This window comes from Lethenteron reissneri, chromosome 67, assembly GCF_015708825.2.
Source record: "Lethenteron reissneri isolate LAM-NWPU_2019-01 chromosome 67, ASM1570882v1, whole genome shotgun sequence".
Classification (NCBI taxonomy): domain Eukaryota; kingdom Metazoa; phylum Chordata; class Hyperoartia; order Petromyzontiformes; family Petromyzontidae; genus Lethenteron; species Lethenteron reissneri.
The window spans coordinates 4,141,804-4,167,944 of record NC_083845.1 but is presented as its reverse complement, the minus strand read 5'-3'; the positions used below and the strand labels follow the sequence as shown (position 1 = coordinate 4,167,944).

General features: G+C 50.3%; 1 protein-coding gene and 1 long non-coding RNA gene across 7 annotated transcripts in view; one reads left to right on the top strand and one right to left on the bottom strand.

The window, feature by feature from the left end:
- LOC133360046 (probable ATP-dependent RNA helicase DDX31) overlaps positions 1 to 21,957 on the bottom strand; it is a 43,032-nt gene extending 21,075 nt beyond the window's left edge. Inside the window, exons 1-5 of one of the 6 annotated variants that reach the window (XM_061578624.1) lie at positions 21,839 to 21,957; positions 3,917 to 4,005; positions 2,569 to 2,795; positions 1,640 to 1,715; positions 749 to 792 (exon numbers count right to left, since the gene is read on the bottom strand). In XM_061578624.1, the coding sequence (XP_061434608.1) occupies positions 749 to 792; positions 1,640 to 1,715; positions 2,569 to 2,795; positions 3,917 to 3,952 (383 nt within the window). In that variant the 5' untranslated portion in view covers positions 3,953 to 4,005; positions 21,839 to 21,957. The other 5 variants (XM_061578627.1, XM_061578623.1, XM_061578626.1 and 2 more) reach the window with 5 other exon arrangements.
- On the top strand, positions 21,833 to 25,703 carry LOC133360047 (uncharacterized). The gene is made up of 4 exons (XR_009757216.1): positions 21,833 to 21,973; positions 22,713 to 22,754; positions 23,355 to 23,490; positions 24,960 to 25,703. It is a non-coding gene; the product is annotated as an uncharacterized LOC133360047 (long non-coding RNA).
- Positions 25,704 to 26,141: the final 438 nt, after the last annotated feature.

Sequence of the window (26,141 nt, the reverse complement as noted above, 5' to 3'; positions counted from 1 at the left end):
ATTCCGACTGCAGGTATTGTGGTCAATGCAAACATGACTCCTTGCAAAAAAAGGTGTCAGTTTTGTTGCCAGATAAAAGGGTAAAAAAACAATGATGATAAGCCACTTCGTTCGGCTATCATCTGTGGCCAGGTCACTTCTGAAAAAAATCCACATAGCTGTGGGCCCTACCTGGTGAAATTACAATAGTTTAGTTTAATCTGTCTCCCCCACATCACATTTATAAGGCTGGGTTGACCTAAGGGAGGCCCAGGAACGGTTCAAATATTCGCCACCCATGTTAGCGGGGAATCGACCTCGGAATGTGACGCTTTGCAGCGCTGTGTGCTTCACGCACACTCACAAAGACCCCCTCCCCCCCATCCGTGTAGCCTAAATAGACTTTTGAGACAAGTGCTGTTAGTGTGGCCCCATGAAGGCCGGCACGGTACACGAGGGCGTGGGTGGCCAGCACAACGCCAGGCCGCCTTTGTCTCCCCAGTGACGATGTTTACACACCGCCCCATGGATCTCATTTGAGTCGACCTAGGGGAGGCCTGGGACCAGTTCAGATAATCGTCACTGGTGTTGGCCGTGAGCCGAAATCGAACCTGGGTCGCCGGGTTCATAGCGCAGCATGCTAATCGCTACATGTACACACACACACACGCGCACACTCGCACACACGCACACACGGGCAGGGGACAACAGCTGACATTGTGATCCAGGGTCACACGGTCGGCACGGGTCAAGCGCGAGTCCCACTCACATGGTCATCTGGGTGAGCTTCATCTGCTTGTCCAGGGTGGACACCTGGAGGGACGACAACACAGACGGCACGGGGTCACACGGTGGCAGCAGGGCGAGTCGCCCCTTGTGGTGGTGGCGGCACACCCACCCACCTACCCAACCAGTCACCCACCCAGCCACACACCCAGCCAGACACCCAGCCACCCACCCACACACCCAGCCACCCACCCAGTCACCCACCCAGCCACCCATCCAGTCACGCACCCAGCCACTCACCCAGCCACACACCCAGCTACCCACCCACACACCCAGCCACCCACACAGTCACCCACCCAGCCACCCACCCAGCCACACACCCAGCCACCCACCCACACACCCAGCCACCCACCCAGCCACCCACCCAGCCACACACCCACCCAGCCACACACCCACCCAGCCACCCACCCACCCAGCCACCCAGCCACCCACTCAGTCACCCACCCACCTACCCAACCAGTCACCAACCCAGCCACTAACCCAGCCACCAACCCAGTCACCAACCCAGTCACTAACCCAGCCACCAACCCAGTCACTAACCCAGCCACCAACCCAGTCACCAACCCAGTCACCAACCCACCCAGCCACCCACCCAGCCACACACCCACCCACCCACCCAGTAATCCACCCAGCCACACACCCAGCCACACACCCAGTCACCCACCCAGCCACCCACCCAGCCACACACCCAGTAATCCACCCACCCAGCCACCCACCCAGCCACACACCCAGTCACCCACCCACCCAGCCACCCACACAACCACACACCCAGTAATCCACCCAGCCACCTGCTTCAATAACAATGCACACATTGTCCTTGAAACTCAGGGGCCTCCACCAGAGCTACAGCCTAAGGGGAAGGAAGAGTCCGCACCAGGTACGGGTGGAGGTCCAGCGTTGAAAACGCGTTGCCGGCGAACACAGCCTCCTTGCGCTGCGACACCACGGGCCTAGGGGGGGGTCGCGGGGGTGGGGGGGAAGGAGACACGAGAGAGCCGTGACACCGACGCACGCAAAACAAATAAACAAACAAACAAACCGGCGTCGCCGTCGCCGCTGCGCGACGTCCGCGGTGCGGTTTGACCTCTCCGTAAAAAAAAAAAACTACGACCTAAAACGCAGCGTTTGGGGCCTTTCAGGGACCGGCATGACAATTCGTGGTTTGGGTTATTTTTTTCCTCCGGGTCGCGGTGCCGGCCGCGTCAAGGATGCGAAGACGCCCGTCATACGTCTGTCACAGCAGCAGCAGCAGAGCGGCAGCATCAAGAGCCCCCGAGAAAGCGGAGGAGGACGCTGCTGGTTGCTCCTCCTGGCAACCAAACTATAATCACTTTTATTTTTTCATTCTACCAGGTAAGTGCCCCGCTGAGCTGCTACGCAGCTCTTTTTGAGAAGCGACCTGGCCGTCACAAATGATAGCTCAACGAAGTTGGCTTATCACAATCACGTGGAAATGTACAGGAGTCAAATAATCTAAATAATCTAAACGAACACCGCGCTCGCTAGCCCGGCTCACCAACAACGCTCGCTCACCTGGCTCACCAAGCTCGCTCACTCGACCGGCTCACCAACAACGCTCACCCAGCTCACCAAGCTCGCTCACTCGACCGGCTCACCAACAACGCTCACCCGGCTCACCAAGCTCGCTCACTCGACCGGCTCACCAACAGCGCTCACCCGGCTCACCAAGCTCGCTCACTCGATCGGCTCACCAACAACGCTCACCCGGCTCACCAAGCTCGCTCACTCGCCCGGCTAACCAAGCTCGCTCGCTCGCCCGGCTCACCAATCTCGCACTCTCACCTCTCCACACTGGGGATGCTGGGATTGTTTTTGAAGAGCGAAGACGTTTTGGGGAAGGCCTTCTCTCCGGGTCCTCCCGCCCGGGCCTTCCCTCGTCCTCTGGCCTCAGACCCTCGGGCCCTCGAACCCCCACGGCCCCGGGGGGCCTTGGCCGGGCCTCTGAGCGCCGCCGCCTCCTCCTCCTCCGAGGCGTCCGTCTCCCGGCTGCGCTTGGCCCCGCGCTTCTGCTGCACACGCAGGGCGCAGCTTCAACCTCATGCACACCCTGCCTCCTCCTCCTCCATCATCCTCATGCACACCCTGCCTCCTCCTCCTCCATCATCATCCTCCTCCTCAAACACACGCTGCCTCCACGTCCTCCCCAGCAGGGTGAGTGTGGGGGTGGCTGTTGGCTAGCGGCTGTGGGTGAATGTGTGGGCGAGTGTGTGGGTGTGTGGGCGAGTGTGTGAGTGAGTGTGTGGGTGAGTGTGTGGGGGAGTGTGTGGGTGAGTGTGTGAGTGTGTGGGCGAGTGTGTGGGTGAGTGTGTGGGCGAGTGTGTGGGCGAGTGTGTGGGCGAGTGTGTGGGCGACTGTGTGGGCGACTGTGTGAGCGAATGTGTGGGAGAGTGTGTGGGCGAGTGTGTGAGCGAGTGTGTGAGCGAGCGTGTGGGTGAGTGTGTGGGCGAGTGTGTGAGCGAGTGTGTGGGCGAGTGTGTGGGTGAGTGTGTGAGTGAGTGTGTGGGTGAGTGTTCCAGTGAGTGTGTGGGCGAGTGTGTAAGTGAATGTGTGGGCGAGTGTATGAGTGAGTGTGCAGGTGATTATGTAGGTGAGTGTTGTCGGTGAGTGTGCAGGTGACTGTGTGTGTGTATGGATGATTGTGTGGGTGAGTGTGTGGGTGAGTGTGTGGGTGAGTGTGTGGGTGAGTGTGTGTGTGTGTGTGTGAGTGTGTGGGTGAGTGTGTGGGCGAGTGTATGAGTGAATGTGTGGGCGAGTGTGTGAGTGAATGTGTGGGCGAGTGTATGAGTGAGTGTGCGGGTGATTATGTAGGTGAGTATTGTCGTTGAGTGTGCAGGTGACTGTGTGTGCATGGATAATTGTGTGGGTGAGTGTGTGTGTGAGTGTGTGTGAGTGTGTGGGTGTGTGAGTAAGTGGGGAGCGGTGGTTCAGTGGTTAGCACTCTGCGCTGCATGTGAGCCTGTGCATGTGAGCCTGTGCAGGTGAGTGAATGCAGGTGAGCCTGTGTAGACAAATCTATGCAGGCGAGTCTGTACAGCCAAGTCTATGTATGTGAGTCTATGTAGGTGAGCCTGTGCATGTGAGCCTGTGCAGGTGAGTGAATGCAGAAAATTCACACGAGCTGGGCACACACCTTATTATCCGGCTTGCGTCCTGTGGTGGGCGACATGACTTCACTTCACCGACGTCCACCTGAGTAGTCGATCACAAGATACTCCACCCCTGCACACACACACCACAAAGACAAAGGTCCCCCGTGTAGCCTTGAACAGACTCTTGAGGCAAGTGCTGTTAGCGAGAAGAACCTGTGAAGGCCGGAAACTGCACGCGAAGGGGTGGTTGACCAGCACCACGCCCGACCGCCTTTGTCTCCCCAGTGGTGATGTTTAAAGGCCACACCAGGTACTCATTTGAGGCCGAGTCGACCTAGAGGAGGCTCAGGACAGGGTCAGACAGTCGTCAACGATGTTGGTCGGGTTCGTAGCGCCATCGCGCTAACCACTGCACCACCGCTCTCACACACCAAAGACAAAGATCCCCCCTATAGTCGTAAGTTATGCTGGGGCAAGTGCTGTTAGTGAGCACATATTAAGGCCCGCGCGACACGCGAGGGGAGGTGGCCAACACCACGCCCGGCCGCCTTTGTCTCCCCTAACGCTGATTTATTAAAAACTGCACCGGGTACACATCTAAGGCTGAGTCGACCTAGTGCGTGTGTGTGAAATCACACACACACACACGCACACGTGTGTACCCACTGACCCACGTGTGTGCTCGCATACACGTGCACGTGTATTCACCCACTCACTCACACGTGTGTACACTCACCTACTGTACTCACGCGACACGTGTGGACACCCTCGCACGCGCACTGTACTAGCGCACACTGTACCCACCCACTGTACTAGCCGCGCACTGTACGAGCACGCGTACACTCACACACTGTACTAGCGCGCACTGTACCCACGCACTGCACTCGCCGCGCACTGTACCCACCCACGTGGGATCCACGCCGCGTCGTCCTCGCTACGCGACACAGCCCAGGAAGGACCCCGACCCACGTGACCCGACAGAGGGGGGTGAGGGGAGGGGGAGGAGGGGAGGGGAGGGGGGAGAGGGAGGAGGGGAGGGGGGAGGGGGGAGGGGGAAGAGGGGAGGGGGGAGAGGGGAGGGGGAGGAGGGGAGGGGGGAGAGGGGAGGGGGAAGAGGGAGGAGGGGAGGGGGTGGAGGGGAGGGGAGGAGGGGAGGGGGAGGAGGGGAGGGGGGAGGAGGGGAGGGGGAGGAGGGGAGGGGGGAGAGGGAGGAGGGGAGGGGAGGGGGTGGAGGGGAGGGGAGGAGGGGAGGGGGGAGAGGGAGGAGGGGAGGGGGAGGATGGGAGGGGGAAGAGGGGAGGGGGAAGAGGGGAGGGGGAAGAGGGGAGGGGGAAGAGGGGAGGGGGAGGAGGTAGAGGGGGAGGAGGGGAGGGGGAGGATGGGAGGGGGAAGAGGGGAGGGGGGTGAGGGGAGGGGGGTGAGGGGAGGGGGAGGAGGGGAGGGGGAAGAGGGGAGGGGGAAGAGGGGAGGGGGAGGGGGAAGAGGGGAGGGGGGTGAGGTGGGCAGAGGGGGGTCAGGGGAGGGGGAGATTAGGATCGGGGCCGTCCATAAATGACGTCACGCACCTAGTGGGGGGGGGGGGGGTCAGACATTTGTGACGATGTGTGACGAGGGGGGGGGGGGTGAGAAATGTGACGTCACATCAAAATGCGCAACTTTAAATAAAAATAGAATTTCGATTTAAATATTTCGTGACTGCAGGGATTCATCTTCTTGGTTCTTTCGGTAAAGTCACGTAGAAGGGAAATAATAAAATAATAAAAATAAAACATAATAAAATACAATTCTCACGACGTTTCGGCCACAACGCAAGCAGCCGTCCTCAGGTGAAGAACAGGGCTCATTCAGACGCTGTCTTTCCGACAGACCTGTTCTTCACCTGAGGACGGCTGCTTGCGTTGTTTTGATTAATTTTCATTATTAACTTTTTGATTATTTAAATTTTCTACGGTCACCTTTTATTTATTCCATAAAGGAGCATTTTGCTTCTCCGTGGGAGAATGGAGAAGCAAAATGTATTTTAAAAAAATTATTGTTATTAAACATTTAGATTTTAATAATTCTACCGGGGCTTTTCATTCTGTGGAATGAATATGTGATTGTTATAATTGTACTCTACATTTTGCTTCGTTCTACTACAAAGCTTCAAGTATTTTTTGTTATAGTTATCATTACTTTTAATATTTTATAATTATAAGAGAATTTCAATATAATATTCTGAACATCTGCAGTTTTAGTTAGACGTTGAATATTTTCAAGTGAATTTTATGCTAAATTTAAGCTTTACAACGCCTCCTTTTTAATAAATGTTTTCTTTTACAACATCAGAGTGCAGCGCCACATTAAATACGCACTACAATGACAATAATTTAAAGCGATTTGAAGCATTTTGGGGGGGGCAGAGCTTTGTGACGTCATATTTGAGGGGGGGGGTCTGACTTTTTGTGACGCCGTGTGACGAGGGGGGGGGTCAAAAATCGTTCAAAATCGCGTGACGTCATTTATGGACGGCCCCTTACAGAATCTTTGGGGCGATGCGGGGAGGGGGATTACAATTCCCACATCGGATCGGCGCGGAGCGGACCGGCCGATTGTAAACCGCACACCGCATAGACACGGCGCACGGGCGAATAGAAACCGTACGACGGATAAGCAAGAAGGCGCGCCTGCCTATTATAAACCATACCATGGACGGGTATTGAACGCGCGTGTCACAACTTGAAATCATAGCTATCAACCCCTTAGGGGACCATTTTTTACCCCCCCCCCCCCTCGTCACACGGCGTCACAAAAGGTCAGACCCCCCCCCCTTCAAATATGACATCACAAAGCTCTGCCCCCCCCCCAATTTTTTTTAAACATGCTTTAAATCGCTTTAAACTATTGTCATTGTAGTGCGTATTTAATGTGGCGCTGCACTCTGATGTTGTAGGAGAAAACATTTATTAAAAAGTCTATTTAATTAAGTAGAACGTGTTGTCTATATTAATTTAAAGTTGCGCATTTTGATGCGACGTCACATTTCTCACCCCCCCTCCCCTCGTCACACATCGTCACAAATGTCTGACCCCCCCCCCCCCAGGTGCGTGACGTCATTTATGGACGGCCCCTTATCAGTGCCCTGCCTTCTTATAAATCTCAGCGTTCATCCTGCAAAGTCCCAACGCAAGGAAGAAACACAAACAAATAGACGAAAATTATATTACTAAGCAAAATATATTTGACTTATTAATTTTGATAATTGGTATCAATGATGCTACTTATCATGCTCTACTGTCTGTGATATTGTATGCTGATGCTGCTGTTTGCTTGATATCAGTGGCGGCTCCTGCAAAATCTCTCAGGGGGGGCAAATGTCTGGATGATTGATAAGGATAAGGTCCACCCATGCAATGGATAAATTAACAGCTTAAGTATGTAAAGGCAACTTCACTTCTTTAATATTAATGAAAAATAAAGTGACTTACAATACATCTTGTTTGTTTCTATACTCACTATTAAAACAAACCACTCAAGTTTATTTTATTAAAGATTCCACTAGGTAGCAACAAATTATATTGTTGGATGAAACGTGCTTACGTATGATGACGTAAGCACGTATGATGACGTAAGCACGTTAGGGCTTGCCCTCCCGGAAGCCATAGAGAATGCATTGCAGCACCCCCGTTCGAAAAAAAACATCTTTTAATGTAAGTCTATGGGGCCACTCGGGGCGATTCTCAGCCGGAGGGAAATCGCCCAAAAAGAGGCGGTACTCCACAGAACGTAGCATGACGCTGATTGGACTATATCCAGAGGCTGACAGTGACGGCTAGCGTGACTCTGTGGTTCAATGACATTGGTGGTGCGTCGCCCAATCGCCCTAATGAAGAAACCGCCCCTGCTTGATATGTGGATGCCCACAATCTCCCTTGCGATGGGACTTTGCAGGATGAACGTTGAAATTTATTAGGGTCCCGGGGTGACCAATCAGGTCTGACTTGGTCTGTGACGCGGTAGGCACGTCACAGTCACCTCGTGGCGGGAATTCTTATTGGTCGAGGAGGAGCCATGCCCAGATATTGCCAGTAGATGGCAGTTGTTGTATCCTAACCCTTCTTCCAGAATTGAGATTATAATATTTGATGATTTTTATATATTATCTTTTTACTTGTTTTTTTTATGAGTGAAACACACCAAAGCGCACCAAACTGCAAAACACCAGGTGTTGTTAAGTAATGAACGAGAGGAGGGCTAGGATGACAGAATTGCAACCTTGCTTCAAGGCAAAGGCAGTGAAAGGAAGCAGAGGCGCCTTTGTCTAAGTCATAACCACAGAAAGCCAGGAATCATCACTGATTGTGTGTTAGGGATTCCGAGCTAATTAGAACACGTGCACACAGAAAGGGAGGTAGAAGCACGCCTTGTTCTCCTGCAGCTGAGGAAACAAAGATAAACCCAAAAAGGCCTTGGACCTGAAATTAAGAATAACATTCCCAGAGCAGAAGGTTGGAGGGCCACAGGGAGCTGATTTAAAAGAGTGTTGTATATCTCTCAAGGCGGGCAAGACCCAGCTGAATAACAAGCCTGCGGGGGTCACCAGAAGTTCGCATTCGCCTAGTTAAGACAAAAGCTCAATTATTCTGTATTGCTATTAAAGTAACGTTAAAGTCGGAATTTAACAACAGGGTAGGCTAAAGTTATTGATATTCACACCCACTCCAATTAAACCAGGCCACAAGTTACGCCTACTGAACCATCACCATCATTAAGTCAAATGAAATGTTATTTCCATACTTTAATACTTTCTATGCAACTCGACCCGAAGCATATGACAATCAGAACCTTCCTAAGTCAAAATTGAATCGCACCCAGACAGGAGCGAATATATCATATATAAGGTTGAAGAGGGAAGGAAATTAAGAGCACGGCGGCAGACAAAAACCAGAACTGACTCCAAGGCTCAACCGCCCTCACCTCAGGAGTGACGGAAATTAATGAGGCCTTGAACAACGGCCAGCTGGACGGCAACAACAACGGCGAGCAGAGATAGGGTGGGGCAAAGACTGCGGGGCTATGAAATGCAACTTCGTGTCAGTAAAGCTCTGACAAACAAGTTAAGTTAAAGACATCACAATACATAATATCTACATAACATCAATGTTAACGCTATTCACCGTAAACTAAAGTAAAACTTATGAAAAGCCAGGATAACGGGATGAATCACCACCAGGTCGAATATAATACATAATAAAAAAAACGATGTTAAACCCAGGGTCGGAGAGAAAGGGAGATCCCGGCCGTCTTTGTATCTCCGCCGCGCGGGATAGGAGTGTGTATACGCTCGGGGAAACACCTCCACTTGAGTCAAGCACCACGATGGGAAACGACAGACCTTAGGTTACATACAGAATCATAACTGTGAAATAGTAAGGGACAAATGTTAACTTAAAACTTCTTAACCATTTCTTTGTGCGCCGGGTCGGAGAGAGTGTTGCCCCTCCCTCCAGGTGGTGCAACACGAACAAAGACGCCTATGAGACGATTTGTAACGTCTGTGTTTTGGGTTCATGAAGAAGGCCAGACAAGAGATAATATTTCACCCAGACAGAGAGACGACCTCGAGGCAATTTGTAACACCTGATTGTTTGCTCGTGGGTTTTATGGAGGGAGTGGGACAACGGAATACCGTGAGTGATGCACACAAGGACATACGGACGTACGGACACACACATGGACACACCTGCCTACGGACAGATCCTGACACAGCAAAAATCGAAAAGAAGCCCCGCCTTGTGGGCGGGATCCAGGGGGATTTTTCGGCATAAAGGAAAGGATCCTGAGCATTGGAAATCAGTGCGACCAGTGGGTTGGCTCAAGAACGAGTGCGACCAGAGGGTCGACTCAGGAGTGCGACCAGCGGGTCGACTCAGGAGTGCGACGGGAGGGTCGACTCAGGAACGAGTGCGACCAGAGTGGGTCCACTCAGGAGTGCGACCAGCGGGTCCACTCAGGAGCTCGACCGGGAGGGTCGACTCAGGAGCGAGCTGCGACCAGCGGGTCGGCTCGACTCATCTTCAGCTCGTCAACCTCTGCCGAATCGGGGGTCTTTGCTGCCACCGGAGTGGTGAGCATCGCGGTTCGGCGACAACCCAGAGCTGCACGCTACGAGCGAGTTGTGGGCGCCACCTACCGACCGGGTTCCGAACTGCGACAGCGTATCAACAGCCATCCGAACCAGTTCGCCACGGTGACAGGGGATCGACTGATACGTATGACGCGCACCGCCCCCTCACCACACGACCACCAGGCGTCTGTTTGACCTAAAGAATCGACTCCGAACACTGACTATTCAAGACAACTCTTACCACTCAAAAACACTCGAACCCATAAGCCATCCGTGGCTGGAAAGCATCACAACGAGACCGAGTGATGGCCCTCCGTCGTTTATAAGAGTATTCTTAATTTTTATCTTTAATATTTAGTGGACTGTACTCTTAATCGCATAAATTCCCAACAGATCCATCAATACGAACTGATTCTTGGCACCTCCTTCCGCCGAGCCACGCTCACGTGGGGAGTGGTGGCCCACCGGATCCTTATCAGGTGATCTGGTCCCCAATTAGTAAACTTGGTATAAGATAACGAGCTTCGGAAAAGGAGCACCGTCGCAGGCCCTTACTCCGAGCCGTTCTGTTGTCAGATAACCTGCCGATGTATCTGTTGAGATTGGTGCCTTTAAGAATAATAACTGTTTTGATTGTTTTTTTTTCGCCGTATAATCTTTCAAGTATCTTTTAATCATAATCGCCGCACGTACTCGCATCCTCTACAACATATTCAACTGTCCCGTGACCCAAGGTGCTAACAACGTGATAAGGGTTGCGTATGATCAATAAGGAGTGCGGTACTGCGTGAACAATATTGAGTATAATCATTCATTAACGTTAAGGTTTTCTTAGCATAGTATTTGCATGTTTTAACGACTCTCTCTCTCACTAACAACCATCGCGTTATGCGGGATCCATGTGCAGTTGTCAAAGTGAAATCAGACAATCGTTGATGATACTGTATTGATGCCGTGTTGACGTTCCGGGATTGAGAGTTCGCATATTATATCATAGTTAAGGTTGAATTAGTAATAAATTGATCAATACAGAAGTGGTTGTGTGATTCTTTCCTGAAATCTATGCATAAGATCTGCTTCTGCGTTGAGATTTGAACTTGGTGACCTTAATAAACACACTAATACATACTCAGTAAATGTTAAAGCGATAACGGGGTGAACCGGGGACCTAAAAATATAACCACGAATACACACTCTGGGAATGTTAAAGCGAGAATGAGACGAACCTAGACAACGATGCCGAGTTAATCTAAGTTAATCTTGCATACTTACACCACACCTGCATAACTGCATACGATTAATTGCCTTATTCCGATCGATAACCCACCCTCATCACCGAGGCGGGGTCTGGTTATCATAACGACTTGCATTATCATAATTACACCCACTCGCATAATTAATACGATTACCTCTCGAATTGGCATAATTAAAATGTGCGTAATTACATAAATTAACATATTTCCGGATAATTACACATTTGGCCAAATTTCATTTAATTATCATTATTTTCACTGAATATTCATAACCCACATATACAACATAATAATTTCACCCACGCACGCATACAACATAACAAATTTTGATAACCAACATATACAACACAGTACAACACAAATGTGGTCAATGCAAACATGACTCCTTGTAAAAAAAGGTGTCAGTTTTGTTGCCAGATAAAATGGTAAAAAAACAATTATCAACACAAATGTCGCCTCCATCATAAGTGTGCAAAGACACGTGCAGTATTTACCCGGCCAATAACGCCTTCGTTATATCAGAATGCTTATGCTGGAGGAATCCGATGAGCTATGAAGCTCTTTTTTGACAGTTGTCCAGTAGCAGTAGGTCAGAACGTTACAACAACAAACATAAAAAAGTGCAAAGTATAGGAAATATAAGGAAATCACTAAAAATATCTCACCAGGGAAAGGCCCACTGAGCTATTAGCTTACTTTTCATAAGCGACCTGGCCACAAATGAAGGGGCTTATCGTCACGTGGACATTTATATCAGCCAAACACTCTAAACGCGTGATGTTGATTCTAAATGTGGAGGTAAAAATCGGAGGACCCGGAGAAAAAAAACCACGCTACTGCGGGGAGATGGAGAGAGACGCACAAACTCAAAATATACAGCAGCAGGCGTCAGGGTCGAGATCGAACCCACAACCTCCTGTATACCAGGCGAGGTAGTTAACATCTCACCAGGGCGGCACCCTCTCTGGGCAGTGTTGAGTCTATGGGCAGTGTTGAGTCTATTGGTAGTGTTGAGTCTATGGGTAGTGTTGAGTCTATGGGTAGTGTTGAGTCTATGGGCAGTGTTGAGTCTACGGGTAGTGTTGAGTCTATGGGTAGTGTTGAGTCTATGGGCAGTGTTGAGTCTACGGGTAGTGTTGAGTCTATGGGTAGTGTTGAGTCTATGGTGCAGTGTTGAGTCTATGGGCAGTGCTGCTCAATGTACAGGGGAAGTTGATTCCAGTGGAGGGATGCAAGGAGGGAGAAGGACCGAAAAGAGGAGTGGGGGTGGGAGAGGAAGAGAATGGGCAACAGAGAAGAGGTGAGGCTTGCAGAGAGTTAGTGGAGATTGCGTTTCTGCAGTGAATCTGCCAGCGGCGAGACGCATACACACGAGCCACCCTTCGCTGTTCCAACTTAGCGTACGCACCCAAGTCAGCTTCGTCTGCAGTCCACGCCACACGCACAGCCCTGAGCGTACGACCTCCCCCCTGCTTTTGAAAACTCGAGAGCTGCTTTAATGTTGATGTTGTGTTGTGTGGGTTTAGTTTGTTGTCCTTCCCCCGCATCCTCCGATGAGCGCGGTTGGCTACGTCCGGTGCGAAACAAGTTCAACATACTTACATACACATCAGCACGTACTACACACTACACGCCTATACACTACACTATACACTACACTATACACTACACTATACACTACACTATGCACTACAATACACTATACACTACACTACGTACTACACTACGTACTACACTCTACACTCCTATACACTACACTACAATACACTACACTATACACTACACTACAATACACTACACTATACACTACACTATACACTACACTATACACTACACTATGCACTACACTACACTATACACTACACTATGCACTACACTACGTACTACACACTACAATACACTATGCACTACACTACGTACTACACACTACACTACAATACACTATGCACTACACTACGTACTACACACTACACGCCTATACACTACACTATGCACTACACTACACTATACACTACACTATGCACTACACTACGTACTACACACTACACTCCTATACACTACACTACGTACTACACTACGTACTACACTACGTACTACACACTACACGCCTATACACTACACTATGCACTACACTACACTATACACTACACTATGCACTACACTACGTACTACACACTACACTACAATACACTACACTATGCACGACACTATGTATTAAACACTACACTACTATACACTCCACCATTATACACTACTATACACTCGATGAATAGACTACATTGAAATATACTTTTTTTGGAACTGCTTTTTGTGTTTAGTTTCGTGATCTTTCTCCCGCACCTCCGATTATTGCGGTTAGCGACGTACGGTGCGAAAGAAGTTCTACATGCATACTGTACATCAATACAGAGTGGCCCAGAAGTCAGAACACATAGGGTTATTTCACTTATTTTAACACGGCATTAACACATTTTAAATGTTTATTATTTAAGTTAACGTTTGGTCTATTCTCGTTATTCATGTTTATTGTTCTTCTTCCCGTGGGGAGTGAATAGTGACTTTAAAGAGAATCCATGATGAACGTTCAAGGATTAGAACTTTGTACCCTTTTTTAAAGCCCTAAATTCATTTCAAAAGATCATTCTTGCATCGTGCATTAATGTCAATAATGGAAGTCAGTTTGAACACGTGTTAAATTAACTCAATAACCCTGCGTGACTTGTTTATACGTAAACTCAATCACCCAATATCCACCCTGAAGGCTTCCCTCGTTATTCGCGAGGGACACGTTCCGGAGATGCTCGTGAGTAGCAAATTTCGCGAATGATGACATTGGTCTACATAAACCTCCGTCTTTTTAATGAACTATCTTACATTAAAACACATTCCTGCGGAGGGAGCTGGTAGGAACGTTGGGTTGCTCGGTCAATGGCCAGGGTCAACGGCGGCGTGGTGTATTCCGCAAATATGCCCGACTGTGAGGGCGGGCACAAGCCGGTGTGAGTAGGTTAAACGTTGAGTTTTATAAGGGCACCACGGGGTGACCAGCCCCTCCCCACCCAGCCCCACCCCTCTCACCCAGCCCCTCCCCACCCAGCCCGGTGGTTGGGGACCCCTGCCCAAAGGAGCTGAGTAACTACAAGCGAGTTCAAAACAAATGTTTAAGCGGACGCTCTGCAGCACGTGACGTTATGTATTTGCGCTCGCTGGTAACTCACGGCAACCAACATTGTTGACGATCGGCGAGTTCACAAAGGTCTTTTACGTCGTTATAGGTTACCACGTAGAAGAATTTGTTATTTCTACCGTGGTTATTTAATATCGGCCGATTCATGCAACGTGATTCATCACCAATGGCTCTCTCGCGTACGATATAATTTCACGCGCATTCATAAATCACCCCCACCCCACCCCTCGTGTAGAGAACCACCGCTGGTGTAGAGGTGCAGATGCAATTCGCTGGATATCCACGATCGCGAATAACGAGGGAACACCGTTCACGCCTCACCCCACGCCCATATAATTGCGCTGTTGAACGACATTCCGCGGTCGAATGTGTTTGCTGTTTGGGGGTCGCGCAGGGACGTGCAATTGTTTTTTTTCATCTCGCAAGCCGCGTCCAGGCTAAGCTGAATCAAACCGGATTCGTCCCCTGCACCTCGAACAGTTCTCAAACCTCCTGCCGTACAACGCGCCGACCCTTGCCGTCGACGCAGTCCGCGTGCCACCCGTGCACGGCCATCGTTCCTCACCGACAGGATGCGACCGATCAGCCGTCGTTTTGAATACCTGACACCACGAGTCTTTAAATGTCTCCCGTGGCTTTGCCCCACAGCATCTCGCCTCTCTCACCCCCTTCCATGTCCCCTCCTCTCGTCCTCTTCGTTCCCAATCGTCTCTCGGTCCCTCCTCCTCCCTTGTGCCCAATCCCGTGTTGGATTCTTCTCCCTCCTTGCACTGGAATCAACTTCCCCTGTGCAGTGAACAGCACCGCGCCATAGACTCAACACTCCCCAAAGACTCAACATTCCCCATAGACTCAACACTGCCCATAGACTCAACATTCTCCAAAGACTCAACACTGACGATAGACTCAAAACTGCCCATAGACTCAACACTGACCATAGACTCAACAGTACCCATAGACTCAAGACTGCCCATAGACTCAACACTGCCCATAGTCTCAAAACTGCCCATAGACTCAACACTGCCCATAGACTCAACACTACCCATAGACTCAACACTACCCATAGACTCAACACTGCCCATAGACTCAACACTGCCCATAGACTCAACACTGCCCATAGACTCAACACTACTCATAGACTCAAAACTGCCCATAGACTCAACACTACCCATAGACTCAATACTGCCCATAGACTCAACACTGCCCAAAGACTCAACATTGCCCATAGACTCAAAACTGCCCATACACTCAACACTGCCCATAGTCTCAAAACTGCCCATAGACTCAACACTGCCCATAGACTCAACACTGCCCATAGACTCAAAACTGCACATAGACTCAACACTGCCCATATATTCAACACTACCCATAGACTCAACACTACCCATAGGCTCAACACTGCCCATAGACTCAACACTGCCCATAGACTCAACACTACCCTTAGACTCAACACTACCCATAGACTCAACACTGCCCATAGACTCAACACTACCCATAGACTCAACACTGCCCATAGACTCAACACTGCCCATAGACTCAACACTGCCCTTAGACTCAACACTGCCCATAGACTCAACACTACCCATAGACTCAACACTACCCATAGACTCAATACTGCCCATAGACTCAACACTGCCCATAGACTCAACACTGCCCATAGACTCAACACTGCCCATAGACTCAACACTGCCCATAGACTCAACACTGCCCATAAACTCAACACTGCCCATAGACTCAACACTGCCCATAGACTCAACACTACCCATAGACTCATAGGCGGCAAGATTTGACTCGTGCCCGAGACTTTGGTGGGACTCTTCCTCGATTTCAGGTTCATTCAGTCTCGGAAGAAGGCCGAGTTAGCCTTCGAATCGCATCAAACTTGACGACAAGGTCAATTGAAGACTGATAAACAGATTGACTTCAACACGTATTCGGCTTTCTACGAGACTATTATCCACAATCGAGGTTTTAGGGTTAGATCGCGTAAATTTAGATGTGTCGTGAAACCCGCCACTACCCAACACAGCCAGTTAATAAGGTTTGTCAGGTAAACGAAACGTGCCAATTCGTTACTAGTTCAGCACACAAGTGTGCTGGAGAGTAAATCCACATTTACAATTCGAGTACTATGCCATTTCGCTGTTAATTACACATTCACTTTGCCGATTAAATTTTTTTTATTTTTAGACTGTCTTATGCTTCCACCGGTGTACCGCCATTATATCCACATATACATAAAACGTACATTTATATTCAATTCCACGTAGGTTAATTTGAGTTTGAAGTCCCCGAGGGCACCACACCGATGTACGAACTTTCTTCAAATATGTGCAGAGGAACCGCACCCTGAATACATCTCGGCTCGTGTTGACACAAAGGTTAGACGCCTCCCTGGTATTATTATTAGTGTCGTGTGAACACTTATCGAAGCCTAGAATCGCGACCACACCTTGCACCCGGAGGGAAAGGTGCGCCAAGGGTGTGTGTTACACGTGTGTGTGTGTGTGTCTACGTGTCATCTGTGGGGAGCGGTGGTGTAGCGGTTAGCGCGCTGCGCTACGAACCCGGCGACACGGGTTCGATTCCCACTCACGGCAAACACCAAGAGTGACGATTATTTGAACCTGTCTTGGGCCTCCCCTACGTCGACTCAGCCTCAAATGAGTACCTGGTGCGGTGTGTAAACATCGCCACTAGGGAGACAAAGGCGGTCGGGCGTGGTGCTGGCCACCCACCCCCTCGTGTACCGTTGCGGCCTTCGTAGGTGCTCGCTAACAGCACTTGCCCCTACAGTATGTTAAGGCTATATGGGGGATCTTTATCTTTATCTTTGTCATCTGAGTCAGTCGATCCATGGCACCTGCTGGGTCTGCCCCGTGATCTCTCCTGCCAGCGGGCGTTCGACATTTCATGTGGCTTTAACGTGCACATGGCCTGGCACAAGCGACGTGGTGACTTCACTGCCGCTTAGTGGCGAATGGCGGTTGTTGTTGTTGTATGTAGATAGATCAGTGCGTACGAGGAGCTGGTTAACCCCTCCACCTGGCACTCTTATTATTATTGTATTATTATTATTACACGCTTTTATTTAACTCACTCTGTCTGTTGTTGTTGTCGTATCCTCATATCTTGTAACTCAAATTTAACCCACTTCCCAATGTGGTATCGACTGCAAACTTGGTATACTTATGTCATGATGATGACAATACTATATTCTATCATAAAAACAACGTATATATATTTTTACATGTTTTTATATGTTATGTTTCGGCTTGGGTCTAATTGTCCACGCTCAACTGACGTTGGCTGTAAATCACCACGGCCCCTTACGTTATGGCAAGCTTTGCGGCCACTTCCTGGAATCGTGGAGTTCTGCCATTACGAGAAGGGTACATTTCATGAAAGCGTGTTTTTAAAAAAGTATGTTTTTAATATTACTTATTTCTACCCAAGCACCACGGTGGAAACACCAAATTAAGCCGGTGCTAGAGGCCAGGGGAACAGGCGTAGCACGACGCTGCCTGGCCAAACTCCATCTGGCAGATCCAGGAACAGGAGACCACTGAGATTGGCCACGTGGCATGTTCAGACTATCGTTGCGGAGGAGAGGCTGCCCACTCCTCTGTCGGGAGATGGACCGGTAACCGCCTGGACCTCAGTGGAATACAGGAGGTTCGGTGGACTAGTTCTGGCACCAGTCATCATGAGGGGTGGACAGTTCTCCACTCGGGGCAGGAAACTACCAAACAGCAGGGAGTGGCACTTGTTTTGAACAAAAGATTGAAGTGGGTGTGGGGACGTGGCAGTGAGGTATGGGAAGCTGTAAGTCCCAGGCTACTGTGGACTCGCCTCCCCTTCAAGAAGAGGTGAGGAATGGTGGTGGTTGCTTACGCCTCACCGAAGATGAACACCAGTGGAGGGATGCAGTTGAGGCAGCCGCCTTCTATAACCTCCTGTCCCAGGTGCTAGCCAAGTGGGCCCTCGGGATAGAGTCATCCTGTTAGGGGACTTTAATTCCCGAGTGTTTCCCTATTGGTCAACCATGTAATGTATGCTGATTATCTGCTGATTGCTGCTCAGTCAGAGGAGGAGTTGGAGGCGCTGCTGCTGAACCTGGAGTGTGCCACTAAGAGGTGGGGCCTTACCATCAGCCCCACCTAAACTAAGCACCTGCCTGGGTATTTTGTGCCACCAAAACTCCACCCCCTGAGCTCCCCATTGGCGATGGAGCAGTTGTGGAGAGAGTGGAGAGTTTCCCATGTCTGGGCAGTGTGCTTATGACCAGCTCCAGTTTGACAGCACTCACTCCGAATCAGTCGGCTGGCATATTTTTATCGGCTGCGCAATGCAATGTGGAAGCTACCTGGTCTGTCGCTCCGCACGAAGCTTCGGGTCTTCTCGGCCACAGTCATGCCCTCCCTTCTCGAGGCTTGTGAAATGTGGACCCCTCTAAAGGAACATCTGCGCCGGTTAAAAACACTCAGACTGGCATGCCTACGATACATCCTGGGTTTAGCCTGGCTGGATTGTGTGAGGAGCTCACAGATCCTTGAAAGATCTGGAGACCTTCCCATCGGTGAGCTCCTCCGGCAGGCAAGGCTGCGTTGGCTGGGTCATGTAGCCCACATACCAAGCCACTGCATGCCCTAGCAGCTTCTATTTGGCCGCATAGAGGGGGCTAAACGGGCACGGCACGGGCTAGAGATGAGATGGAGTGATGTGGTACGGGAGAATGTGGAGCTGAGTGGGACTTGCTGACGAGCGGTACCAGCGGTGTCAAGATCGGCCTCTATGAAGGAGGCTCGTGAAGGACGCTGCTGGATAGTTGGAGGCAGTCGCCCTCCGGCAACAACGGAGGGCAGAGGAGCGACGCTCGCAACAACGAGTGGAGCGCCGGGCGGATAAAATATAGCACGTTGGCAGAGTGGGGGGTACAGCTGGTGTGCATCTACCAGTCATCTCAGTCAGTCAACCCATGGCACCTGCTGGGTCCGTCCCGACATCTGCTGTCAGCGAAGCATCGATACTTCACGTGGCCTCAAAGTGCACCTAGCCTGGCACAGGCGCCCTGGTGAAACCACCATCACTTCGTGCCGAATGGGGGGTATGGGGGGGGGAGCTATGGTGCAGTGGTTAGCGCTACGCTGCGCTACGAACCCGGCGACCTCAGTTCGATTCCCGCTCGTGGTCAACACCGGTGACGATTATCTGAACTCGTCGTGGGACCTCTCCAAGGTCCACTCAGCCTCAAATGAGCACCTGGTGGCGATGTACAAACATCGTCGGGCGTGGTGATGCCCCCACCCCGCCCATCCCTTCGTGTGCCGTGCGTAGGTCCTCGCTGACAGCACTTGCCCCAAACGTGTGCTGTAGGCTATACGGGGGATCCTTGTCGTTGTATCGACGCGCGTGTTTTTGTGTGTGTGGGGAGCGGTGGCGCAGTGGTTTGCGCGCTGCGCTGCGAACACGGAGACGAGAGTTCGATTTCCACGCCTACACCCAACAGTTTGAGTCGGGTTCGCTATACGGGTGTGGCGAGGGCATTAACACGCGTGTGTGTGTGTGCACGTAGTTGTATGCACGTGTGTGTTTGCACGTGTGTGTGAGCACGTGTGTGTGCACTGTGTGTGTGCACGTGTGCGTGCACGTGTGTGTGTGTGCACGTGTGTGTGTGTGCACGTGTGTGTGTGCACGTGTGTGTGTGCACGTGTGTGTGTGTGTGCACTTGTGTGTGTGTGCACGTGTGTGTGTGTGTGGATGTGTATGTGTGGATGTTTGTGTGCACGTGTGTGTGTTATTAGTGTCGTGTGAACACTTATCGAAGCCTAGAATCGCGACCACACCTTGCACCCGGAGGGAAAGGTGCGCCAAGGGTGTGTGTTACACGTGTGTGTGTGTGTCTACGTGTCATCTGTGGGGAGCGGTGGTGTAGCGGTACCTGGTGCGATGTGTAAACATCGCCACTGGAGAGACAAAGGCGGCCGGGCGTGGTGCTGGCCACCGACCCCCTCGCGTGCCTTGCCGGCCTTCATAGGTGCTCGCTAACAGCACTTGCCCCAACAGTCTGTGTCAGGCTACTCGGGGGATCTTTGTCTTTGTGTGCAGCGGAGCGGTGGTGCAATGGTTGTTGCGCTGCGCCGCGAACCCGGCGAGCCGAGTTCGATTCCCGCTCACGACCACCAACCCCCCCAGTGACCGGTCCTGGCCTCCCCTAGGTCGACTCAGCCTCAACTGAGTTGACCAACAGCACTTGCGACCACACCCTCGAACAGCCAACGCAACAGGCATGATTATCCGCACACCGCACACATCACATCACACACATAGGGTGTGTGGCCGCCCATCTGGTTAACCGTTTTCAGAATCGGTTACCGGTTCAGACAGTGAGGATTCCGGTGTTAAGTGCTCGCTGACGAGCGCGTCGATTTGATTGATTGTTGTTATTGTTGTTTCGACAAAGCGGAAACGTGCTCTTGCTTCTAATAGCGATCCGTATTTGGCCTACTCTTCCATGCCGACGGGAGACGTTGCAAGAGGCGAGGGGGGTGAGACACTTTACCCCACAGCGCACGGCGCTCCGGTTCAATTGCTTGGCATGTCTCTTATGTTATGCAAAACCGGTAACCGTTTTATTTCATTTGGTTACTATTAAGACAATTGTTGTCAATCTATGTTAACAAACCCGATAGAGTACATACACACAGACAAAGATCCCCCGTGTAGCCTTAACAGACTGTTGGGTCAAGTGCTGTTAGCGAGCACCTATGAAGGCCGGAACGGCACACGAGGGGGTGGGTGGCCAGCACCACGCCCGGCCGCCTTTGTCTCCCCAGTGGCGTTGTTTTGACGCACCGCACCAGCTACTCATTTGAGGCTGAGTCGACCTAGGGGAGGCCCAGAACCGGTTCAGATAATCGTCACTTGGTGGTGGCCGTGAGCGGGAATCGAACTCGGATCGCCAGGTTCATAGCGCAGCGCAGCGCTAACCACTACACCACCGCCCCCCCCCACACACACACGTGTACACACACACACGTGTACACACACACACGTGTACACACAGACACAAAACAAAGACAAAGATCCCCCGTATAGCCTTAACAGACTATTGGGGCAAGTGCTGTTAGCGAGCACCTATGAAGGCCGGAACGGTACACGAGGGGGTGGGTGGCCAGCACCACGCCCGGCCGCCTTTGTCTCCGTAGTGGCGATGTTTTGACGCACCGCACAAGCTACTCATTTGAGGCTGAGTCGACCTAGGGGAGGCCCAGAACCGGTTCAGATAATCGTCACTTGGTGGTGGCCGTGAGCGGGAATCGAACTCGGATCGCCGGGTTCATAGCGCAGCGTAGCGCTAACCACTACACCACCGCCCCCCCCACCCACACACGCACACACACGTGTACACACACACCTGAGTTCACGCCCTTGCCACACCCAAGCCGACTCCTATTTAACCTGGAGAGCTTCCCTGGATCTCCACCTGCAAGTGACCACCAAATCTTCTCTGTGCACCATCGCAAAGCGTCCCAACCACACCCGAACCATGGTAAGCCAGGGCGGGCGTCGTGAGAGTTGTTCACAATCGATCTTGATTTGAAGCTTTCGTGACTGCAGGAATCCATACTCTTTGGTTCTTTCGGTAAAGTCACGTGGAAGGAAAATAGTAAAAAAATTAAAATAAAACATAATAAAATCAATCTCAGGTGAAGAATTCTTCAGAATTCTTGCGTTATGGCCGAAACGTCGTGAGAATTATTTTATAAAGTTTTATTTTATTATTTTATTATTTCCCTTCTACGTGACTTTACCGAAAGAACCAAGAAGATGAATCCCTGCAGTCATGAAAGCTTTAAATCGAAATTTAAAATAAAATCGTGATTTATTTTATTTTTCACTTTATACCGACGTGACTTTGTTCACAATACTCACCGATGTTTTTACTCCGGACGGGGGGAAAACCATTCATAGAGATTGATTGTCGTTAAACAGTAAGACGTTGTACTGCTTCTGCGTACAACCACTGTGTACTACCACTGTGTACTACCACTGTGTACTGCTTCTGCTGTGTACTGCTTATACTGTGTACTACTACTAGTACTGTGTACTACTACGATTGTGATCAAGTGGATTATAATGATCATGATCAACGAGAGAGAGGGGGTGGGTGGGTGTGGGTGAGATCACGCGGTAGCGATGTCGAGGGACAATGATGTTTGATGTTGATGATGTTGGTGATGTTGGTGATGATGTTGGTGCATATAACGGTGTTGTCTTGTTGTCTCTAGAATGAGGATAGCCTCCGCAAAGCCTTCAAGGCTATCGACAAGGTAACAACGCTTTCAGTCACTGTCACCACCACCACCCCCTGCACCACCACCACCCCCCACGTGTCACGGCGACTGTGAGCTGCGAGCTTTACTATGCCACGCGGAGCCGTCGTGTTGCGAGGCCGGTGGCTGCCGTGAGGCTGCGTGAATCTCTGTGGAACACCTGCGGGCAGTGATCGTGATAGGTGGGCGGCAGTGCCGGATGAAGCTCGTGCGGGGCCTGACGCATAAATAAATAAACATACATATTAAAACACAAATTTTTTACTTGCATAGTAAAGTAATTGTATTTTTTCATTTTCTATACAGCCAGATAATACGACAAATCGCTAACATTAAACACCCGGTCGTTCGTAAAAGTTTAAGGCGTTATAGTACTAAAGTAATAGAGCAAGCGCACAATCACTTGACCGGAATTGATAGCTTGAAAGCATTTAGCGCGGGGAGCCCATAGCATATATAGCTACTTGTGTTGCTAGGATGACTCAGGCTTAAATGAGTATCCCCCGGTGCCCTGGCAGGCTATACGGGGGTGGTGGGTGTGGGTGGGATCTTCGTCTTCGTGCTGAACGGGCGATCCGGTCGTGTGTCCGTGTGCAGGATAACTCGGGCAAGCTGTCCGCGGCAGAGCTTCAGGAAGCCCTGAAGAGCATCGGCCATGACATTCCCCTGGACCAGGTGAAGAAGATCGTGGCGTCCATCGACAAGTCCGGCGACGGACAGATTGACATCAACGGTGAGCAGGCCACGCACACCATAACTTCTCCTGTTGTAACAATAAATAATGATGATGATGATGATCCATAATATAGGTTGTTTTTTGGGGGGTGTTAGATCGCGTAAATATATAAATGCGTCGTTAAACCCGCCACCACCCGACACAGCCAACTAGTAAGGGTTCGTCACTAGTACACACTGGTGTGTTGGAGAGCCAAGCCACAACATTTAGAATCTGAGTGACAAATCTGGCTGTCGCCTGATGAAGCTGGTTGTAATTACTGGCCAAACGTCGTACTCAGATTGTAAATGTTGTGGCTTGGCTCTCCAACACACCGGTTAGTGCTGTACTAGTGACGAATTGGCCACGATCTGTTTACGTGACAACCCTTACTAATTGGCTGTCGGGTGTTGTCGGGTTTAACAACAATTATATATTTACGCGATCTAACCCAAAAAAAACTCTTATGATATTGATCGCGACAGTCTACGTGTTAAAATTATGATGATGATTTCATTTTAATGGACCGTCATTCGTGCGATTTCCTCCCCACCACCGATGCTGCCACATCGATTCGCCAGTCGCCTTCCACGGATGACACACACACACACAAAGAAACCACGAAACCCCCACCACTTAGCAAATAAATACAAACCACAAAAAATAGATGAATACACAAATAACGAGAGAGGAGGAGAAGAAGAAGAAATGTATAATAATATGGCACGTTGCCCCAATCATCACGGCCACACGTCCAGGAGGAACCCAAGTATTGATGGACATCTGGAGAGAACAACCAAATAAATACATCTTGACAGCTCATCGGTTTCCTCCAGTAGAGACGCAATATTCTGATGCTGAAGCTACCAAACAATTGGGCTATATCGAGTTACGAGGAAGCCGAGAGCTGTCGGCGTTTGTTTTAAATGAAACGATGTTATTGTCTTCGTCTCGTTGCCAATTGTGTTGTCCGTGTCCGCGTGTACACACGCAAAGATCCACTCCCACCCCGTGTAGCCTCAACCAGACTGTTGGGGCAAGTGATGTTAAGTGTTAATCGAGCAGCACCTACGAAGGCCGGCACGATACACGAGGAGGGTGTGTGGCCACGACCGGGCCGCCTTTGTCTCCCCAGTGACGATGTTTACACACCGCGCCCCCATCCTTAACCTCCTTCCACTCCTCACCACCTCTTCTTCATCGCCCATCCTCTGTCTCTCCCCCTCCCCTCTCCTCGCCCCAACCCATTCGCGATCGCTACGCGGTCACCCATTCCTCAACTCTTGCAGTTCGTCCGCGTGCCATCGAAATAATTCTCGTGTCTCGGCTGCCCTTTTCTAAACTGCGTTAAGCGCCAGCCTTGGGCAATAGGTGCCGTCTCTCAATACGAACATATAAATTGCAGAATAATATTTAGCTAAAACAAAACAAACTAAAAAATCCGTCTCACCGATGATCACTATCGCTCATCCTCCTTCTCGCCACAGAGTTCGTCGGTGCCTTCAAGAACAAGTGATCGACGCCGCCACTTCCACCACCTCCGCCGACAACACCACCGCCACCACCGACCACGAGCCCAAGGGACGATTCGGAGTTTTTGTGTCTCAACTTCTCACTTCGGCCAATCAACGACGGCGCCCGTCGTTGATTTTTATTTTCAACAACAACAACAAAAACATCGATTTGCGTTTCTCCACTCTTAAACGATCGTCGATTGATTAGGTTGATGGCACAAAATACGAATAATGATAATAACAAATAAATATCGACTTGGATGATTAAAATGTTTGATTCAAGGAAGCCGAACAAATGTGTACCCTTACATTCAAATGTGGGATTAAGTGAACAAAATATATCTGGTGTGTTTCCAGCTGCGCAGTGCTCAACACCGTACGTCACGGCCACTATTTTTAATCCCGAGTTGAACTGCAATCGTACACAACAATCAAACAACTTAAAGCTTAACACGTCCCGCAAATCATCCCCACCGAGAGATCAACACGGCACCCTCGCCGGGTTGAAGGTCATTCAAATTTGAACATCTGAGCGGCCTTGTGTGGTGTCCCAGGAGGGGAAAAACAACAACAACAACAATCTACATCATGTGCTGCTACTGTTGTAATCACAAATAAAGCGGTTGAGGTTGATTCGGAGTTGGCTGTGCGCGTGTCCGAATACTCTTCGCCTGTTGATGTCACCGGTTGTGGAATAAAGCGAGAGAAAGACCGCGAGTATTGCGTGGAAATCTGTTTCTGTTGTCTGCAATGAACGGCTCGCAGACGGTGATTGCTCAGAGAGATGGAGCCGTAATGCGTGAAAGATGCCTCAAGGTGAGCGGATGCATTGATATGCGGATCTCCGTAGCAAAACAAACGACATCTGGCAGGATAATTGCATACGTGATGTGTGTATAAGAATATAAGAAGAGGGTTGACCCTTTCTGGCATTAAAACAGTTGTGTTCAGATGTTCAAACACCAAGAAAAGATCCCTTTGGGGCCGTCCATAAATGACGTCACGAACCTAGGTGGGGGGGGGGGTCAGACATTTGTGACGATGTGTGACGAGGGGGGGGGGGGTTGAGAAATGTGACGTCGCGTCAAAATGCGCAAACTTTAAATAAATATAGACAACACGTTCTACTTTATTAAATAGACTTTTCAATAAATG